The 18,134-nt window shown below is 41.4% G+C and overlaps 1 protein-coding gene across 2 annotated transcripts; it reads right to left on the bottom strand.

Moving 5' to 3' along the window:
* Positions 1–2,197: 2,197 nt before the first annotated feature.
* Positions 2,198–10,897, bottom strand: gabrr3a (gamma-aminobutyric acid type A receptor subunit rho3a). 2 transcript variants are annotated; one of them, XM_030101740.1, is made up of 9 exons: positions 10,708–10,897; positions 10,168–10,280; positions 6,621–6,688; positions 6,312–6,535; positions 5,193–5,275; positions 4,428–4,565; positions 3,175–3,327; positions 2,710–2,903; positions 2,198–2,584 (listed from the first exon to the last, which is right to left on the bottom strand). In XM_030101740.1, exons 1-9 carry the CDS (start codon positions 10,848–10,850, stop codon positions 2,279–2,281), a joined length of 1,422 nt encoding a protein of 473 aa, XP_029957600.1. In that variant the 5' UTR covers positions 10,851–10,897; the 3' UTR covers positions 2,198–2,278. The 2 variants fall into 2 exon arrangements, with proteins under 2 accessions (XP_029957600.1, XP_029957601.1); XM_030101741.1 differs by lacking the exon at positions 3,175–3,327.
* Positions 10,898–18,134: the final 7,237 nt, after the last annotated feature.

The following is an 18,134-nucleotide window of genomic DNA, read 5'->3' as shown; positions in this document are numbered from 1 at the left end:
AAAAAACCAGTGTTTCCAGAGTTGAGCCACTGGCCTCAAAGAGTTTGAGACATACCATTTTAAAAAGAGGTCATGCATCATTTTACAGCGGGGTCGTCACACTGGGCGCTCTGCATCATGAATTTACCGCTCACATTTATTCCTTCCATTGATGGAGGCATGATGAGGTGTATTTACCAAAGTAAACACTGTTTTAAAGGCCGGCGCTGCCTGAGAGTGGGTGTGAGCATTGACACATTTATTGCAAGTGGTTAAACGGGCTGAAACGACAGTCAGGTGCACCTGAAGGTTTCTCCCAGGAAAGGATGCGTAAAACAGTCGAGGATAAAAAGATGAATTAAAAGATGAAGCTGATTCTGAATGTTCATGCTGGATAATGGTGAAAAAGTCATTGTTGGGTCTCTTCTCACCTGAAGACAACCAGCTGTTACATCTGCAGCGTGACAAGCAAAACTGTAATCAACATTAACTGCATTAACTACAACTTCCTGCCCTGAGCTCCTCTCTTTTTATTGCTTCTCATATGATTTCATACCACTATCCTCATTTGTGTCTCTCATCATGTCTCTCTCCTCTCAGACTCTCTGGAACTGATGCTTCCTGCCTCATCAACATTTTGGTGTGTCGGTGTCTGACGTCAACTTCATTATGTTCTCTGTCCTTTTCTTTCTTAATATCCTCTATTGTTTAACAAATTGGATAAATTATAGACTGAGTTGTTTGAATTAAACACTAAACCAGCAGGATGCTGATTTCATTAGAGGTGATGTGATGAATTAGGGCAATCCCTACAGCGTGAAAACTATGTTCAAAGATTTCTGCGGTAAAGCAGTACTTCCTTTCCACTGTTTCCATTTGCTCAGGTTTTTTGATTGTTGAGATGTTCCATGTAATGTTTTTCTGTCTTTCAGCGAGTGAATTTTCTTGCCGTTGAGTCTCTCTTCCTGTTTTTGTCCTTTCTTGATACCGAGGTGTTAGTTATGTCAGGAGGGCGAACAAAATCAAACAATATGTGTTATTTTGGTCAAACCACTTCAACAAAGCAGGAGTGCAGGTGTCTGAACAGCATGACAGATAAAAATAGGTATTAGTAGACCGTGTGAAGCGCCTCAGCTCTGAGTCATGTTGTTTTCTGTGCATTACCGCTTTCATCCAGCAAGTGTCTCCAGTGTCTCGGTCCCTGGCCTCCCACAATTCCTCTGTGTTACACAATCTACTCGCTTGCTTTCAATCCACTCATCACCTCTGTAAATTTTTGTACATTTAGTTTCGATGTTTTCATAATTGCCTGTCCTCAAACTACGGCTTTTGCTTTCTCTCTGTTTTTGTTCGTAAGTGGAGCATCAACCCTTTACTACCGGTTCGTTCCAGATTTCAGTGGATGGACAGGTTACAGTTTCTGCCAGCCTGCTCTGGTGTTTTCTCTTCACGCACTTGTTTGAAGTAATTGTATCGCAGTGGTTTGGGTCAGTTAGCAGACAGCCGTGCTGACAATACGCGGATAAAGCTGAGATTTAAATTTCTTCTTTGATGAGTCAGACCTCCGCACAACAAAGCACACTGCAGGCACGTTGCTTAACCTCTGCGGGGATATTTTGTTTATGGGCCACATGTGACTCATTGTCTGGAAGGTTGACGTCATCTGTCTACTAATTGTTAAAAAAATTAAACAGTACAATGAGATTTTTTTTTCCAACTGGTATCGAACTTTGTTTGAAGATCATTTGCTGCAATTTGCCTTTAAAGTTGAAGCAAAAACTTTGATGATGAGATTTTAGTTGGCTTTGGATGTATAATGTTCTTCCAGCGTTGGTCTACAACCCGGATTTCAATATCACTTCATATATGATGTGTGACGACACAAATAAAGACACCAGTATAATGTCTTAAGCATACCTTTATTTTGTCGGTTGGTTTGTGATGTTTTAAGAAAGTATTTTGTGTCTCACGAAAAAGGTTTAGAGCATTGTGAAACTGTGAATGTGTGTTTGGTGAAAACACCTCGTCTTACAAAACAGGCATGCCACAAACTCGCAGAAACATTCACAGCATCAGCCGATCCCTGCAGAACATGGTCGTTAGATTGTATCCTGGTCACCGTAGAAGTGCAGACATCATGAGCGATATCCACCAGTGCAAACACGAGGTCACACCCCAACAGGGAAATGTCATTTCTTTCGTTTTGCACATTTTTTCTTTGTACCTCTGCAACTGACAAAAAACCAGTCAAGAAAAGAATACTCTTTCTTCTGCTGCAGCTCTTTCTCTTTTTTCCCCACTATGCATATAAACTCCAGTAGATGATGTTGAAGAGCAGGTAAGCCAGGGGAAACAACACTCTGGAGTACGAGTCAATCATGTAGCTGTTGCTCATGATGAAGCTGAGGTTCTGCTTCAGCGGGTGCCGGCGGCGTAGCCTGGTGCCTTCCGTGGGTCCGGAGACGGTTGAGTTTCGAGACTGCGTGTTCCTCTCTGTGTTTGGAGTGCTGGCGGCGTCCGCGAAGGACGTCAGGTCGATCTCATTGTCATGGAAACAGCCGTCGTAGACCATCGCCTGAGTTGTTGCGTTGTAGGAGCTGGGGAGCTGCAGAGCAGAGCAGAGCAGATGTTGTCAGGCTTTGCCAAACGCGTGTTGGTTTCTGTGGGTCAGAAAGGTCGCGCAGGGCTTAAAAAAGACATTACAGGTCACGGAATGTGAATATGAATGACCTTTGCCCTCTTGAGCTTTTTCATTTCCTCCACGGTGGTGAAGTAGTTGACGGCGGCATACTCGATGACCGTCAGAAAGACAAACAGGAAGCTCGCCCACAAGTAAATGTCCACGGCTTTGACGTAAGACACCTGCGGCATAGAGGCTGAGACACCGGTGATGATGGTGGACATCGTCAGAACCGTGGTGATACCTGGATACAGAAATGATTAATCCCACTGCATCTTATAGGTTGGTCCATCATCAATGTGTGCTACCAAATAATCTGGGCTGCCTCAATACAACAATGAGATGAATGAATGAAGTATTTCTGGTTTACTTGTGAAAGCTGAGACACTTCTGCATAATATTTCCTTAATTTTAATAGTTCTACACATGCATCAGCAATTTGCATAGACACTAGGTTGTGCAGGTTGCTCTCGTGTTTTTTTTTTTTTGCTCTTATCGACGGATCGCTTCAATACCCAGAGAGACACGGGCGGGCACGGCCCTCCTGTCTATCCAGAACGACACCCAGGACAGCATGACCATCAGCATGGTGGGAAAGTAGGTCTGAAGCATGAAGAAGAAGATATGTCTTCGTAAAATGAAGTTTATGTAGAGCCGGTTGTACCAACCTGAAACAGAGATGAACAGACAGAAAGTGGAGGCAGAGCCGACAGAGGAGCAGCAGCAGCAAGTGGCAGGAGAAGATCAGACTTTCGCTCTGGCAAAAAAACAACTCAAATAGCATTGCGTAATCTGTGAATCTAAGAAAGTACAGGATGAACCTACAGAAAAAGAACCTAGATCTCAGATGAGACAGTGATTATTTTCTGGAGCAGATTTATCTGGAGCTGAAGTTATATAACGTCCTCTTGGAGCTGATAGGTCCCCACAAGATTATTTAACTCTCAGATGAAAATCCTCTGGCTGCTTCTTCAGTTTTCTTCTGGGAACGTGACGCCGCACACTGGCGTGGTTTTTAAAAGATGTGGGCTTATCGGTCATTCGGCATTAAAAGACTTAAATTAATGAAGCATTTAATCCCTGGGAAGCCGTTCTACACATTTTACACTGGAAAAAAAAAAACACTGGCTTGCAGTGTCAGTTTGTCAGATGTTTTCGATTGATTTAATATTTTAGGATGAATAATGGTATACTGAACAAATTAAAACCATTCACTCTGCTGCACTAAGAATTTTTGTATATATTATAGTTCCTGTTATATTTCTCCGCTGTGAGATTAATAAAGTCTATTCTGTTGTATTCTAACACAATATTATGCAGCTTTAAGTTATGTAGCAAAGAATACAATCAACACTGCTCTTTTATATGATAATGATCATTGTTTCCTTGCGTTTTGGAAGCTGTGCTCATTTTCTCCCTTCTCACAGAGAGCAGAGTATATCAGTAGCAATAAAATACATGGACAGTTCTCTCAAAGCTACTGTTACACTGTTCCTTTAAAGTGAAAGTTCAGGATGCTTAAACCGACAGCGACGCAGAGAGTTTGTTACCGACTGAAAACGATCAGAGGGAAGAAGAAAGTCCAGCTTTATCGCTGTTCGGTGCACATAAATATGAGGGAATTCAATAATCTTGCATGTCTGTATAAACATCCTAAACTTTTCCATTCTAGAAAAAAAAAAAGAGCAAACAGTAGAGCACAGGAGCTCTCTGGCTGTTTCCAAAGCGGATACAGCTCAGAGGGGCCCACGGCTCCAGCCTCACATACCAGTACTGCTGTAGAAGGCAAGCCCAAAGGAAGGCTGGAAGTCTTCAATAAAAAACTGCGAGAGCACGATCTCGTCAGTCCTTAATGAATCGTTCCCGTTCTTCCAGTAGAGCATTAAGTCGTTCTCATTGTACGCATCTTTAAGAGAGGAGAGAAGGAGGGGTGTGGGGGGGGCGGAGGGGGTGGACACCTTCACATACATTGCCTCTCTTAGAAGATTCATGCATTTGATTTATTTTTTTCTCAGTGGAGAGGAGGGAGCTCGCAGAATTGGGACTCCAGCCTCTCTTCTGAGATCAGCATCCATGTTTTTGCCCTTGTAAAACATAGAAACGCGCTCAAAAGACAAAAGAATCCAAAAACTCTGCTCCGATTCGGACTCTAAAAATAATCCCAAGCAAATCCCGCATGAGATAGACAGGCATGTATAATGGACAGAGATTGACCTGACTGAGGATTATGATACTCTAAGCAAAGGAAAAGTTGCTGTGTGTTCATGGAGGATGCTAATGCTCTCAGAGCTGTACAGAGTGTGTCTCTGCCCCGACTGTTTGTGCTGGATGTCATGTTGTGTCGTGTTTGATTTGAATAATTTCGCAAACTAAAAGCTTTAAATTACAAAGCAGTAGAAAAAAAAAAAAGTTGTGTAACATGTTTACTGGCAAAACACATCAAAAGCACATCGAAGGCAGGAATTGCACGGCTCTGACTGTCCCGTGAGGCGTTTTTAAAGAGGCAGTGGCACTCCTGTAGTTTGATACTCACAGCTCTCCAGCTCCAGAGAGCAGTTCTGTGTATCCAGAGGGAAGCTACTGAAGTCCATTGAGCAAAGTGCAGTCACCGTGATCCTAAAACACAGCTTACAGTTAAAAAAATACCCACACGAAAACAGCAACCGCTTACTAAAAAGCACACCACATGCATCATTTTTCGACCTCGGTAAAGGTTAAGGTCAGATTAAACTACATTGCGCTCGGTGTTTCTGTGTCAGCCGGTTTGCGGCCGCAGCCTGCAGCTGACCGACCGCCGGAGAGGAGCACATATTGTTGACATCTGTGGCTGTAATGGAGATGATGAACGCTTTCTGTGCGGCTCCTCATATTCCCTCCTCACTCAGCTCACTAACGCTTACAATAATCACCCATCTAAACTGATCGCCGCCGTGAAATCTAGTTTATCATGTTTGAGTCTGTCGTAGATTTGAAACATTACGTTTTAACACACAGCGTTTCAACATTGTATGTTACATTTGAAATATTCGTAAAATTACTTTTATATTTACGCTTTGACTTCCATCTATATTATTAAAAGAGTTGCTTAGCTGATCAAATCTGCTGTGAGGCTTCAGACATGATTATCTCAATTAAAATATTTCTAACTTTTCATTAATTAAATATTTGCAACTGACAAGGAAAGGAGAGTTCCTCATAAGAGTGGGTCAACCTGCCAATATCAAACCCTCACTTTACTCATACATTCACAAAGTACATTATAACATAATAAAATACATTAAAACCTATTAAAGAGAAAAAAGACACACCATCAAAAGATAAAACATGTTTTTGCAGTGTGTTTCTTTGCAGAGTTTACTGCTCTTTCTCTTTTCTGTACTAATCTTTGAAACAGGACCAACAACTTGTTTAGCTGCTGTAGCTGAGTTTCATAACTTTGCACCATTAAAACAGTTTCTGAACAGGATAATGAAGGTAATCAGCTCTCTTATGCTTCTCTGAAAGAAGAGAAAATAATTCAAACCCAGCGGGCCAACATAAAAACAATGAATCCTTCAATTTGATGATTCATGGGAAAAAAACCGAGTCATTAGATTAAACTTGCTATCGTGGTGACTGATGCAGTTAACTTCACCATCCCTGCCTAAATTACCTGACACTGTAGAGGATATTTCCATCGGGGTAAACCCTCAGCATAATGTTCTCCATGGTGGTGTCATGGATGAAAGAGCGCTTCGAGTGGACGAAGAACACGTCTGGAACCCAGATTTTCTTCACGAGACGAGAATCGAAGGTTCGACTCTTGTTGCTGCTGGAGGGAAAGGCCAGGCGATCGTCCTGCCAGTAGTGCCTCAGGTACAGAGTCATGGTGAAGTCCTGGAGAAGAAACACAACATATGATATTTAAGTCCAGCAGATACAACCACGTCCTGCGTTTGATTTGCAGACATATTCGACTCACCATGTTGACTTCGGATATGCTGTCAATGCTCTCCACCTGGACGTCGATGCCGACGGGGATGGCTGAACCTGCAGCGGGTCAGATGTCGATGGATTAGCTCCGAGCAACAGTTGGATGGCATTTTTCATGGATTATCAGTCTGCACATCTGCCATAGTTTACGTCTGTGTAAATCCCCGAGCTATAAGCTACGATACAAGCCACGTTTCCCGAGCGACAGAGACAAAGGGCTCCACAGAAGCGACGACCCTTGAAAGCAATCTGGCTCTTAAGCGTGACTCGCCAGTTTGTAGTTGGCCTTATGTAACGCTGAATTTCACCTTAAGTCACACACAGCCGGCTGATAAAGGTTTGAATCCCAGACGAAGCGATAATTCTCTTCCTCACCTGTTAGTCTCACACTCACTCATAAAGCTCAGCGTCTGATCTGAATCATCAGCAGCTTGATCAGACTTCCAGCTGAATTGTACAAAAATATCACAGGTTTGATTTTAATTAAAATTCTAGAAAAGAAAAATTCATCAAAACTGTCAAGAAAGGTGTTTTCAAATAAAAGGGGCTAAATGATGTTAATATAACATTTCCCACCAAGGTGAAAGACATCATATCTATTTAAACCTCCTCACATTACCTTAATGCTTATTGTGATTAGAGGTGAACTGTGTCGCTTGAATTATTCAGGAAGTTTGTGACAAGTTGCCATTTGAATCACAAGAATCCTTTCTTTGGCAAATAACCATAATTTGTCGACTTCATTGTGTTTATTGAAAGGTAACGAGGGTTAACCTTTTTGATGGGATGAAAAAAGGGAGAAAATGAGTCTGTATCTTCAACAGAGTGACAACATATTTCCAGCATTGAACACATAAAACTAATACATGTGGCAAACAGTGGCATCCGGGAGTATATATAGACCGTGACAAAAGGATATTAAATCCTTTAACCAATATTTATGGATAAATATATTCCATAAGAGTCCCACTGGCTAATATATATCTGTAAATTGTGATTGTGGATATCTTCAATAAATATTTTCATAAGTAACAAATCATGAGTATGTTCATTCAGCTTTAGGAATCCATTCATTTTCAGTCCTGTATGTCCTTCATCCCTGCTTGTTAATAGACTCTTAAACCAGAGGGTGACGATATTAACATCACTGATGTGAATTTTGGAAACACTTTACTTGAAGCACCCGTTATAACACATTATAAGTAGTTATAAACACTCATAAATGATCACAATGCTTTATAACCTACTGTACAGCATAGGGTTAGGGTTAACGTTAGGGTTAGGTCCTGGCATTGTGATCATTTTCGAGTGTTTATAACTATAGTTATACAGTGCTATAATGTACTTATAATGTGTTAAACAGGGGCGCTTCAAGTAAAGTGTTACCTGAATTTTACTTTTGTCAAATCTTAGCCCAAAGCAAAGTGTCCTCACTTAACATGTGAATTTGTGGTTGCTCTCGTTTGTCACTAAAGCTGCGAATCACTGTAGAGGCAGTCATGTTGTAAACTGTTTAATATGATCGACTTTTGTTTCTCACTTTCCATTTCCAAAAGAAAATCTTCCAAGCTGTCTGCAGCAGAAGCATTGGCTTGTGCTCGGATATTATTTTTTTCTTCCTAAATGAAAATGAAGACTGTGTTCTTCGTCTTACAACCACTCCTTGATAGATAAAACAAGCCAACAAATCCTTTCACTGACTCAAGAGACGTCATCTGATTTCTTGCAGGGCCGGTTTTGTCGGCGCAACCAGATGACTGCATCAACCTACAAGGACAAAGATGATCCGCGGTGTTATCGGCCAGTATCCTGTAGATTACCAACAACAACACCAACACATTCATCTCGGCTCATGTTCCGCCTCAGACAATCACTTCCTCCGACAATCCAGCGGTGGGCATTTTAGCTGGCAGCACATTACGTGAATCAAAAGTGTGAACGGAACCCAAGGCAAACAAAATGAGACTCTTGGATTGAAGACATGCTTGAGCAATAAATGCAATTGTCTGCTCAACATTTTGAATTGTTTGAATGCAGTGTCAAACATTGCTGGACTGTTACGTAAATATGCAGCGCAGTGTATGTTAAATGGAACGGTTCTTATGTCATCTCCACTAGCAGAATACGGTTAACGTATGATGTGTACTATAAACATCCAATTCTATCTGTGCCATTATCTAATGAAGGTGAGCACTCAAAACCATCAGTCCGTGATTGCAGGAGTCGATCAATGGGAGGGATTATGTCAGGCTGCTGGGGTCAGGGGAGTGGGGCTTCCAGATGCGCCGTCAAGGTTCTATTTCCTGTGATTTTTATGAGTTATTTTTCGCACAATAGAATCTGATGAGACATATATTGAGTTAATAAAAATGTAATCAGGTATAAGACCCATCAGCGCAAACTGTGAACAGGCTACAAAGTGCACCATTAGATACACATTTTTCATCAACCTGTTTGTGAAAAAGTTTTTCTCAGAACTACATCTTCAGTGATTAATGACCAGAGGCAGAATGAACAACAAATGACGTAATTATTAGGTATTCGTTTAAAAAGTTACCACTTTATCAAAACCTAAATCAAATGTTGATGCTAGAAATCACTGATGTCTCAGTGGCGGCGGTTGTTATTCAACAGTTTAATTTTGGCACAGAGAGTTCATAACTGCACAGCAGGGAAGTGTGCACCTCTCAAAGACACCGTCTCTTAAAAATAATAGTTTTGCTGCTTTTGTGAGATGAATTGTTTGCAAAAAGACACACAAGAACTGATATTGTGGAACAGCAAAAAAAAAAAAAAAAAATAATAATTTTGTTGTTATGCAACACAGTCTTAACACTAACGATATAAGTCTGGGAAGGTTTCTGGGTATGGATCATGAACAGGAATTGCCTTTGCTGTCACTGAACGGTGCCACTTAAAGTAACTTGCATGATTGCAAATTGCGCCTCATCAAGCAGCTCACTTCCCTTTTCTCAAGGTCATTATATTTTCTGAGGCCAAAATGAAAAAATAAAGCTACAACATTTGACCACAGCGCTGACTTAGAAAAGAAAAGTTTAGATTTAATCTAAAGAGGACATAGACTTTATCAATGGTATATAACACATGATTATAAATTATGTCAATTATAAGAAACAAAAAAGTCAGTATTGTTTGGAAATCCAGAAGTTATTGTATTTTTCTTTCCTCAATTACTTAAACAACTTCCCACAAACAAATAGTGTAAAGTAAATCCAAACTTGTGCTTAGAAACACTAAACACAGACACAGAATTAGGAACACAGTTGAGATTATTTCCCCTGCACTGCTGTCTGCAGTCATTGTCTCACACAGCAGACGATCTAGGTCACCAAGGCTTTTTTTTTTTTTTTTTTTTTTGGGAAGCCTAATACCAAAGACAACACAGTAACCCACATTAACCACACCGAGTTACCAGGAAAGCACATGGTCATGACGGATAATCTGAAAAAAAAAAAAAGTGAAAGGGATGAAAGCAAGGTGAAACGACGGACCGATGAGGTGTGTGTGTGACTCACCGCCAAAGCCTGGCCGCATTGCGAAGTCATGATCTTCAATGCGAAGCAGCTGCTCAGATTTAATTAGTAGAGATTTGGTGCTGTCCAGCTTTTTCATCTTAAGATCCACTCGCCTGGAAAACAGAGAGGAGACAGCAGCTTGTGGAAAGTCTTTCTCTCTCTAACACGGATCCACTTGAAACAGTGGTGACATCTGCTCCTCGGAGTTAGTGATGGGTAATTGGACTTTTGCTCCCTGATTAAAAGCAAAAGGCGAGAATGAAATGAGGTCTTCTGCTGTGACTGAAGTTAGGGTTAGGGTGGATGTCACTTCTGAAGTTAGCTTGGAGATGCACTAAACTGTTTCCTAACAATTCTGCTTTGAAAAACAACTAACACCCAGTTCTTTAGCAATATGCGCATCAGAGCATTACATGATCCTTTCCAGGGCCTCAAGGTGAAAACCTTGAAAACTGTTCAAGCCACATAAATAAACACACTAAACACCAACAAAGTCAAGATATGAAAAAGCAAACAGTTTGACAGTGACAGAAGGCTCACCCTCCATGCTTCTGCTTGGTGTTCTCTCCGACGTATAGCTCCTTGTGCCTCCTCTTGTTGGGGAAGTGGCTGCTGTTGAGCTGGGTGACAGGCCAGAACCAGGCCAAGCACATCAGTCTTAAGGCCAGGAGGGCCACTCTCATGGTTAGGCCGGGGCTGGAGAGGCCAGAGGAACCCGGGCGTCCCTCCCTCTTGGGTCAGCAGCGTCTTGCACTGGGAACGCCACAGCAGTCCCCGTCCTCTACCAGCGCGTCCATGCTCCGGCGGCAGCGCTCATCCTGTCCTGCCACGCACACACCCAGACACTGCTGCATTATCCCGCGCGCTCATCTCCCCTAACATGGTGAACATCAGCTGAAATATCCAGAGCTTAGCTCCAGCGCGCAGGCATCCCCCCTGGCTGAGTCTGCTTGTCACTGTGCCATCACTTTGCTTACGTTTCCTGACACAACATGTTGCTGCAGCTCCCCGCTGTCCCCACCCTCTGATTTAAAACCAAATATCAATTTATTCCTATAATGACAAAGGAATACCATTAATTCCTCACTAATCTTCTTTTCTGTGGTTGGTGAAATCTTTCAGTAACCTACAAACTGGAGGCAGTAGAGGGCGGGGAAAGGGGAGGGGGGGATAATACAACCGGCAGTTTCATCATCGTTCTGACCAGATAAAAATAAAAAGCCTGTAGCCTACTTTTATGCACTGGAGGATTTTCCCTCGAGTTGCACTCTGTGCTGGTGGGAGGACCCAAATGATCCCATCCAGAGGAGTCAGATCCAAACATATGTTTGGTCAACGTTTGCAAACTTTGCACTTATGGCTCCTGAAAGGAAGATCAGCACTCCAGGCAGACGGCTTGATTCTTTAACAGCTTCAAACCTGTGAAAAAACTAACCAAAAAAAAAACACCAGCTCAGCAAGTGTTAGCGACCGTACGGTTACATTTTATTTTAAAAAAGATTAACCTCCCTGCTAGTGGCATGACTGTGGTTTAGTCCTTATTATAAAGAGACGGGATGGAGTACAACACCGCAGGAACACTGACCGACAAATGGCAGAGACTGCAATTAAAACAAAGAAAAATCAACCATGTAGAAAAGCAACTTTCACACACAAAAACAGAGTGCTTGACATTTTAATGGGTGACATACGAGCATTATGTACACGATGTTAATTAAATCAGCTCGGTGTTTATTGGTTGTAAAAAGAGTTTCACCATCGCCACAGCTGTAAGTGAAGCGGCAGTGAATGCTGCGAGTTTTAGGAGAGCAATCTGTCATCGATCTGATTGATTGTTTGTAGTGTTGCTCTGTTGTCCTTTACTCTTCATATCTTCTTTTGCTGGTGTAACATTCCTTCATCTATCTTTTTTAAGCTATTAAATCTGAGAGTTGTAAAAAAGTAAATGATTCAAAGTGGGTTTTTTTTTATCTGATATTGTATTTAATCTAAAATGAAAATGAAAATGGTTCTGAATCAATAGTATCATGAAAACATGGACAGCATGCCTCTAGTGGCATGCTCCCTTTAATCTGGTATTACAGCTGATTTAGGACTGACATGAGCAATGTCATCTTAAAGAATCGTGCACGTGGACCCTGGTTCACCCGCACATGTGACCCCGCAGCTGCCGGATGACCATTGACACGAGGGCCCGGCGACTCATCGGCGCCCTCTACAGGTCATTCCGCATCAGCCCGAGTTTACAGTCAACGAGTCTGCAATGTCCATAAACAAGCTCTCAGACCACAGCTTGTGGGTTCAGAAATGAAATACACAGTTATTACTGATGTATTAATAAAGTAAATCACAAATATTATACATATTTTAAGCCACAAAAGGGGAATTCCTTCATGTCTTGGGCAAAGTTTTAACATTTTAAAAACAGATGGATGTCAGTCTTATTCATTATTCTTTTCTTTTGCTTGTTGGAAACATGGAGGGTCCAGAAAAAAAATGTAAAAAAGAAAAAATAATAAATTAATTGGGAAAAAAAACACAATAAAGAAAAAGTAAAAGTGAAAACAACCACAAAAAAGGCAAATGCAGATGAAATTACCTCGTGGTATTTTTACTCAAAGACACAAAAAAAGCATGTATCTCTTTTACATTTGTTGTAATTTATAGATGTTTCCCTTTTAAAGTGGGCAGAGATGTGGAGAGTTCAGGCGTGCTGCAGTGTTGCATTCACAGGCAGTCGGGTTAAACTTTTACCCACCTGGTTAATTAGTCAGTGTTTCATTAGTGTAAGGAAGGATGTAAACTGGAATCACAGAAACAACTCACTGCACACCGACATGCTTGCACACACACACACACACACACACACACACACACACACACACACACACACACACACACACACACACACACACACAGCATCTCATCATACAGGCTCAACACCTCAACAAAGGACTAAGATGTGTGACATGGCAGAGACTCATGGACTCATGGTTATGCTGCTCATTTTCTTGGAGAAATTTCTCACGACAAACTCAAAAGGTATTGTAATATTTGGAATTTATTTATTCTTAGTAAAAGTAGCAATTAATAGGTGATGCTTTGATATAAAATTTGCAGTTTTTAACTTTTTTCCCTCTGAAAACTCACTGTGCGCAGGTGTGTACTGTGTTCACCTGCGATGTGAATATACTGCTTTAGTCACAATGTACATTGTGCAGTGTCTATCACAGAGTATTTTTTCCGATTATGTTTCTTTTTAAAAGCCTGAAATGTATTTTAAGTTATCATGTTTGTCGTTGAAAGCTGTGGAGCTGCAGTAAAGCTTCAAACAGTGTGCAAGCTTGTACAGTTTTGTCTTCTTATTCTGGCTGCAGCTGTGTACACAGCTGCACTGTATCCTCAGTGCCCTGCTAATGTTCCCCAGCTGTGACAGCTGCACACATCTGGGGAAAAACACCGACTTCTCATCGCGGGGGAAAGTGTAACACGCTGAAGCAAAATCCTCATTTTATCCATGTGAAAGAACCAGAGTGATGGTAAAAATAATTAGACTAAGCTCGTGTGGAGGAAAAGAATTTTATAATTCAAGTGAAAAAAAGGATCTGGATTACTAACATTAATTTAATTTAATTTAATTTAATTTAATTTAATTTAATTTAATTTAATTTAATTTAATTGCTGAAAATTTTAAAATAACCAAGCAATATATTTAAAAAAAATTAAAAATCAGACTTCTGTTATCATTGAGACTCAATATGGTGTATAAAATAAAAAATACTTCACAAGTCCCACATTTAAAAAACAAAACAAAACGTGACTATGTTTCATTGAACTCACTCACAAATCCCACCGTTATCTTCAATCTATGTAACTGACAACGAACCTTTTGTAGTTTTATTACCAGATGCAAACGTCACCTGCATCGTCCACGAGGACTGCATCCTGCCGTGCAGCTTCACGCCCACCAGCACCGTGGTGATCCACTGGTACAAGCAGCAGATCCCCGTCCACAGCTACTACTACAACAAGGACCAGTTCGGGCTCCAGAACAAGCACTTCAGCGGTAGGACTTGCCTGTTCAACTCGCACATCCCGCACGGCAACGCCTCGCTGCTGCTCAGGAGGGTCAAAGTTCAAGACAAGGGCAGGTACAAATGCTACACGAGCACACGAAAGGGCAACAAGGAGATGTTTGTCAACCTGGAGGCCAAAGGTCAGTACAGTGCAACATCATGTGTGGCATTTAGTTGAGCTTCTTCACTGTCTTTCCGTGCTGTTTGGCTTCTTTCTTTTCAAACTGGTGAAGCCTGAAGCGGTAAAGCTGCGGTAAAGACTTCCAGTCGTTAATTACCCCAAAAGTCGTGACTGCAAAGTGGAACATTTTGCCCTTTTTTTTCCACGGCACAGCAGACTGGCTTTTCATTGTGTTTACTCGATAAAGCAAAGACAAAACTTTTCAGGGTTATTTATATTACGCTGAAATATATCAGATAAATGACCTTTCATCGATGGCTTTTGTTATGTGTCCATTTTTTTCTTTATTATGTACATATATATATATATATATATATATATATATATATATATATATATATATATATATATATATATATATATATATGTATAAATGTGTAGCAAATATATACAAGGACACACTTCAAAAGAGGAAAAAAAATTAAAGTTCTTGAAGTTTATTGTTGAGGCTTTGTTTTTTTTCAAGAGCTGTTGATTCAACTGTATGGTCATTATGTTGTTTATTGCCTAAAACACAACATACCGCTAATATATCATTTGTCCTAATACTTACTGTATAACGTGAACAGGCACGGTGAAGGGCTGCAGAAAAGCCCCATCTGCAGGAGATCTGCTTAAAGAGCAGCGCTGCTAAAAGCCAGTCTGAAAGACCATGTTGTGTGCTGATGAGAGGACGACATGCACTAATCCTGGCTCTGTAGCACCCTGCTCTCTTATATACAGGGACAAAAAAATCAATTATTCTTTCATCTGATGCCTCAAACTGACTCATATTTAAATTTTTTTCTCTCCTGTAGCCCCCATCCAGTCTGTGATCATGGAGATGACTGAGGAGTTGGTCACATGCTCATCTCAGAACATCTACCCGGTCCCTCATGTGACCTGGGCCACAGACCCTCCCTCTGCCCAGGAAGTGCTAGAAAATTCCACCATCAAAACCACAGACCACAAGGGACTGTACACCGTGGAGAGCGTGCTAAGGATGCTGGGTAACCTCTCCAACCATACCTACTTCTGCTCTTTTATATCAGCTGATAAAACACAGGTATGGACTGCGTCTTGGAAGAACCAAGGTATGCTTTACTTATTTACATAATAATGTGATTTTTATTCATTTAGTGCTGCAAAGAAAATCTCTATATGATGACTGCAATCCATGTTTCAGAGGCCATAACGCAGGAGGAGGGTCATGCTTTGTCCGTCCCGTGCATCGCTCCACACAACGTCCAGAATTTCTCCCTCGTCTGGACGTTCAGCTCATCCAGTGAGCCGACGGTTATTATAAAGTACGACAACAGGACCAGACACACCCACAACCTGTGGGAGAGCCAGGCCGCACTGGACCCGGACCTGCTGCTGCTGGGAGACGGCTCCCTTCTGCTTCACAGGCCAGATGTTGAGCAACACTCCGGGACATATACCTGTACTTTCTCAGGTCTGCAGAGCCGCCATATTGTGCAGACCAAAGTAAACATCACCGTTGCATCAATACGTGAGTACTGGATGGCGATTAATGTCTGATGCAACATAAAAAAAAAAGAAAATGTTCACAGCAGGAAATTTGCTCTGCAGGTGAGGATGAACAGAGATCGCAGAGATCCTGGTGGAGCACAGCAGCTTCTGCAGCTTTTGTCTTGTTCACCATCATCGTTGCTCTCCCTCAGTGTGTGAGGCAAAGAGGTATGTGGGATAGTTACTTGGTTCTGGACTTTAATCTGGATTACAGTCACATCAATACAATATTGATGATAGATATTGGAACTTAAGTCATTAAGACAAAAAAAATACATTCTTCTGAAATGCAGCAATAAAGAATGTTGGTGTAACACTTCAGTGAACACATGTGGCATACAGGTGTCAGAGATGACCACCAGGAGGCGCTGTTTGGCCCCAAAATTCCTCTTATATAAGAAAAGTGAAGAGGCAGAGAGACACTCAAGCACACAGTTGAAAAAAAAACATCAAATTTCACAAATTCACAAGCTCCAACACACCTCAGAGTTTAAAAACATCATGAATCATTGTTTTACAGTTTCAAATGATATTTCTTTTCTCTCTCTGGTGTAGACATGGTGACCCGAACAGCCTCACACAGGTACAACGGGACAGCGCTTATCGAACTGCACAAAGAGCCAAACATGGCCTGTTCCTACATAATCGAACAACTCAGCTCTGAATCCATCAGGCAGCCGCCCGAGAGCGATGAGCACGAAGCGGTTCATGAGTGTGGTGTAACTTCATCAGCAGATACTCAAACAATTGATCCGCCTGATGAGGAAACCGATGGACTGGAGTCCAGCGGCGTGGAGAAGGACGTGTCTGAAAACACTGACCCCGGACATTACCTTCCTGAAATGTAATCCGGAGTGCGATAAAAAGAGGAGTATCTGGTGCTGAACAAGCTGACAGTGACTCTTAAGCAGCCACCTCACACTAAGATTCAGCTGGAACAGGACAGATGGCGTTTGGTGAGAATGTATTTGGAGCATGTGCTACAATCTCTTGTTATCAGACCACAGCACTAAACACAGAATTAGATTTGATGTCTTCCAGCAGCCTTTTAAATAAAATCCAAGTAATTTGTTCAGATTCTGTCCATGTGATGTGTTTTTTTCCCTGCAAAAATATATATTTTAATCCACCAATCCTGTCCAAATCCTGAACACTGAACAGAGGTGAGAACAGAAAAATCTGCTTGTCAACTCAGAGAAGGCTTTGATTGGGTTTTTTTATGACACCCCACAAGCAGAATCATCTTCTCTTACAATGCCTTTTACCAGTCACAGCTCTAAGTAGAATCCTAAATAATATGTTTACCTTATTACTATTATGTATTGCCTTATTATTTCTACAATGGAGAGAGAGAGAGAGAGAGAGAGAGAGAGACCTCCTTGGTGTCTGTTAGATGACTCCACAGCCAAACAACCACATGCATAGTATAACATACCAAAGTTCCCAAGCATGTTACTCTGCAGTAACAAGTCGACCATGAGCTGCTTTTCTTCTTAAACTGCATTTGGTCATGAAGGCTGTAAAGCGTCTCAGTGCAGATCGTTCGTGCACCACATCCTGCTGACTGGATCTTCTTTTGTAACTGCATGAAATATGACTGGCTCATTTCTCCATTAATGACTCTAGATATGCATCCTTTTGTTTAAGCCTCTAAATCAAAGTCAACGCGAGGCATTTATCTGTGAATTTAATTTAGAATGTCTATTTTATTCTCAGGAAAGTCAGTTAAACTACAGAACAAAGTGAAAGATAAGCCAAAGAGGCCAAAGATCACCTTGAAGAAAACAAACATGTGTGACGCTGAGCTAAATTGAAAGCCTTCATGCAGACTGCTTTTCAATTTTTAGGTGAAACACTGTGTGACTTTTCACGCTGTGAGTCAGATTTCCCAACAATTACCAGAGATGATGGTACGCCCACTCCCTCGATTTCTTCCATCCTTCTCCCCTTCTTTTTCCATAGCCTCCTCTCAGAATCCCCCCCAACACATGGTTCCAGTCTATAGATTAAAAAAAAAAAAGCAAATACATCCAGTATTTTTCAGGAAATGTTTGTGTGGTCACTTTTCTGGAGATGGAGTGGAGTAACATTCCTGTGCTCTGTGACAATTAAATGTTGGTGTTGGTCGTAAATTTAAAGTGTCCCAGGTTTCAAATGGGGGCCTCCTGAGATTTATATGTGTCATTTTTACCTTCCTG

The sequence above is a fragment of the Salarias fasciatus genome, chromosome 10 (assembly GCF_902148845.1).
Source record: "Salarias fasciatus chromosome 10, fSalaFa1.1, whole genome shotgun sequence".
Lineage (NCBI taxonomy): Eukaryota > Metazoa > Chordata > Actinopteri > Blenniiformes > Blenniidae > Salarias > Salarias fasciatus.
The sequence above is the reverse complement of the archived record's forward strand: the minus strand, read 5'-3'. Positions and strand labels throughout refer to the sequence as shown.

Bases quoted from the DNA above. Each gene is read 5' to 3' on its own strand.
- gabrr3a (XM_030101740.1), bottom strand. From the start codon at position 10,850: ATGAGAGTGGCCCTCCTGGCCTTAAGACTGATGTGCTTGGCCTGGTTC. The intron at 10,281-10,707 runs GTGAGCCTTCTG...TCTGTTTTCCAG, and splicing joins ACCAAGCAGAAGCATGGAGG to GCGAGTGGATCTTAAGATGA. The intron at 2,904-3,174 runs GTATTGAAGCGA...TTCTGTATCCAG, and splicing joins GCCCGCCCGTGTCTCTCTGG to GTATCACCACGGTTCTGACG.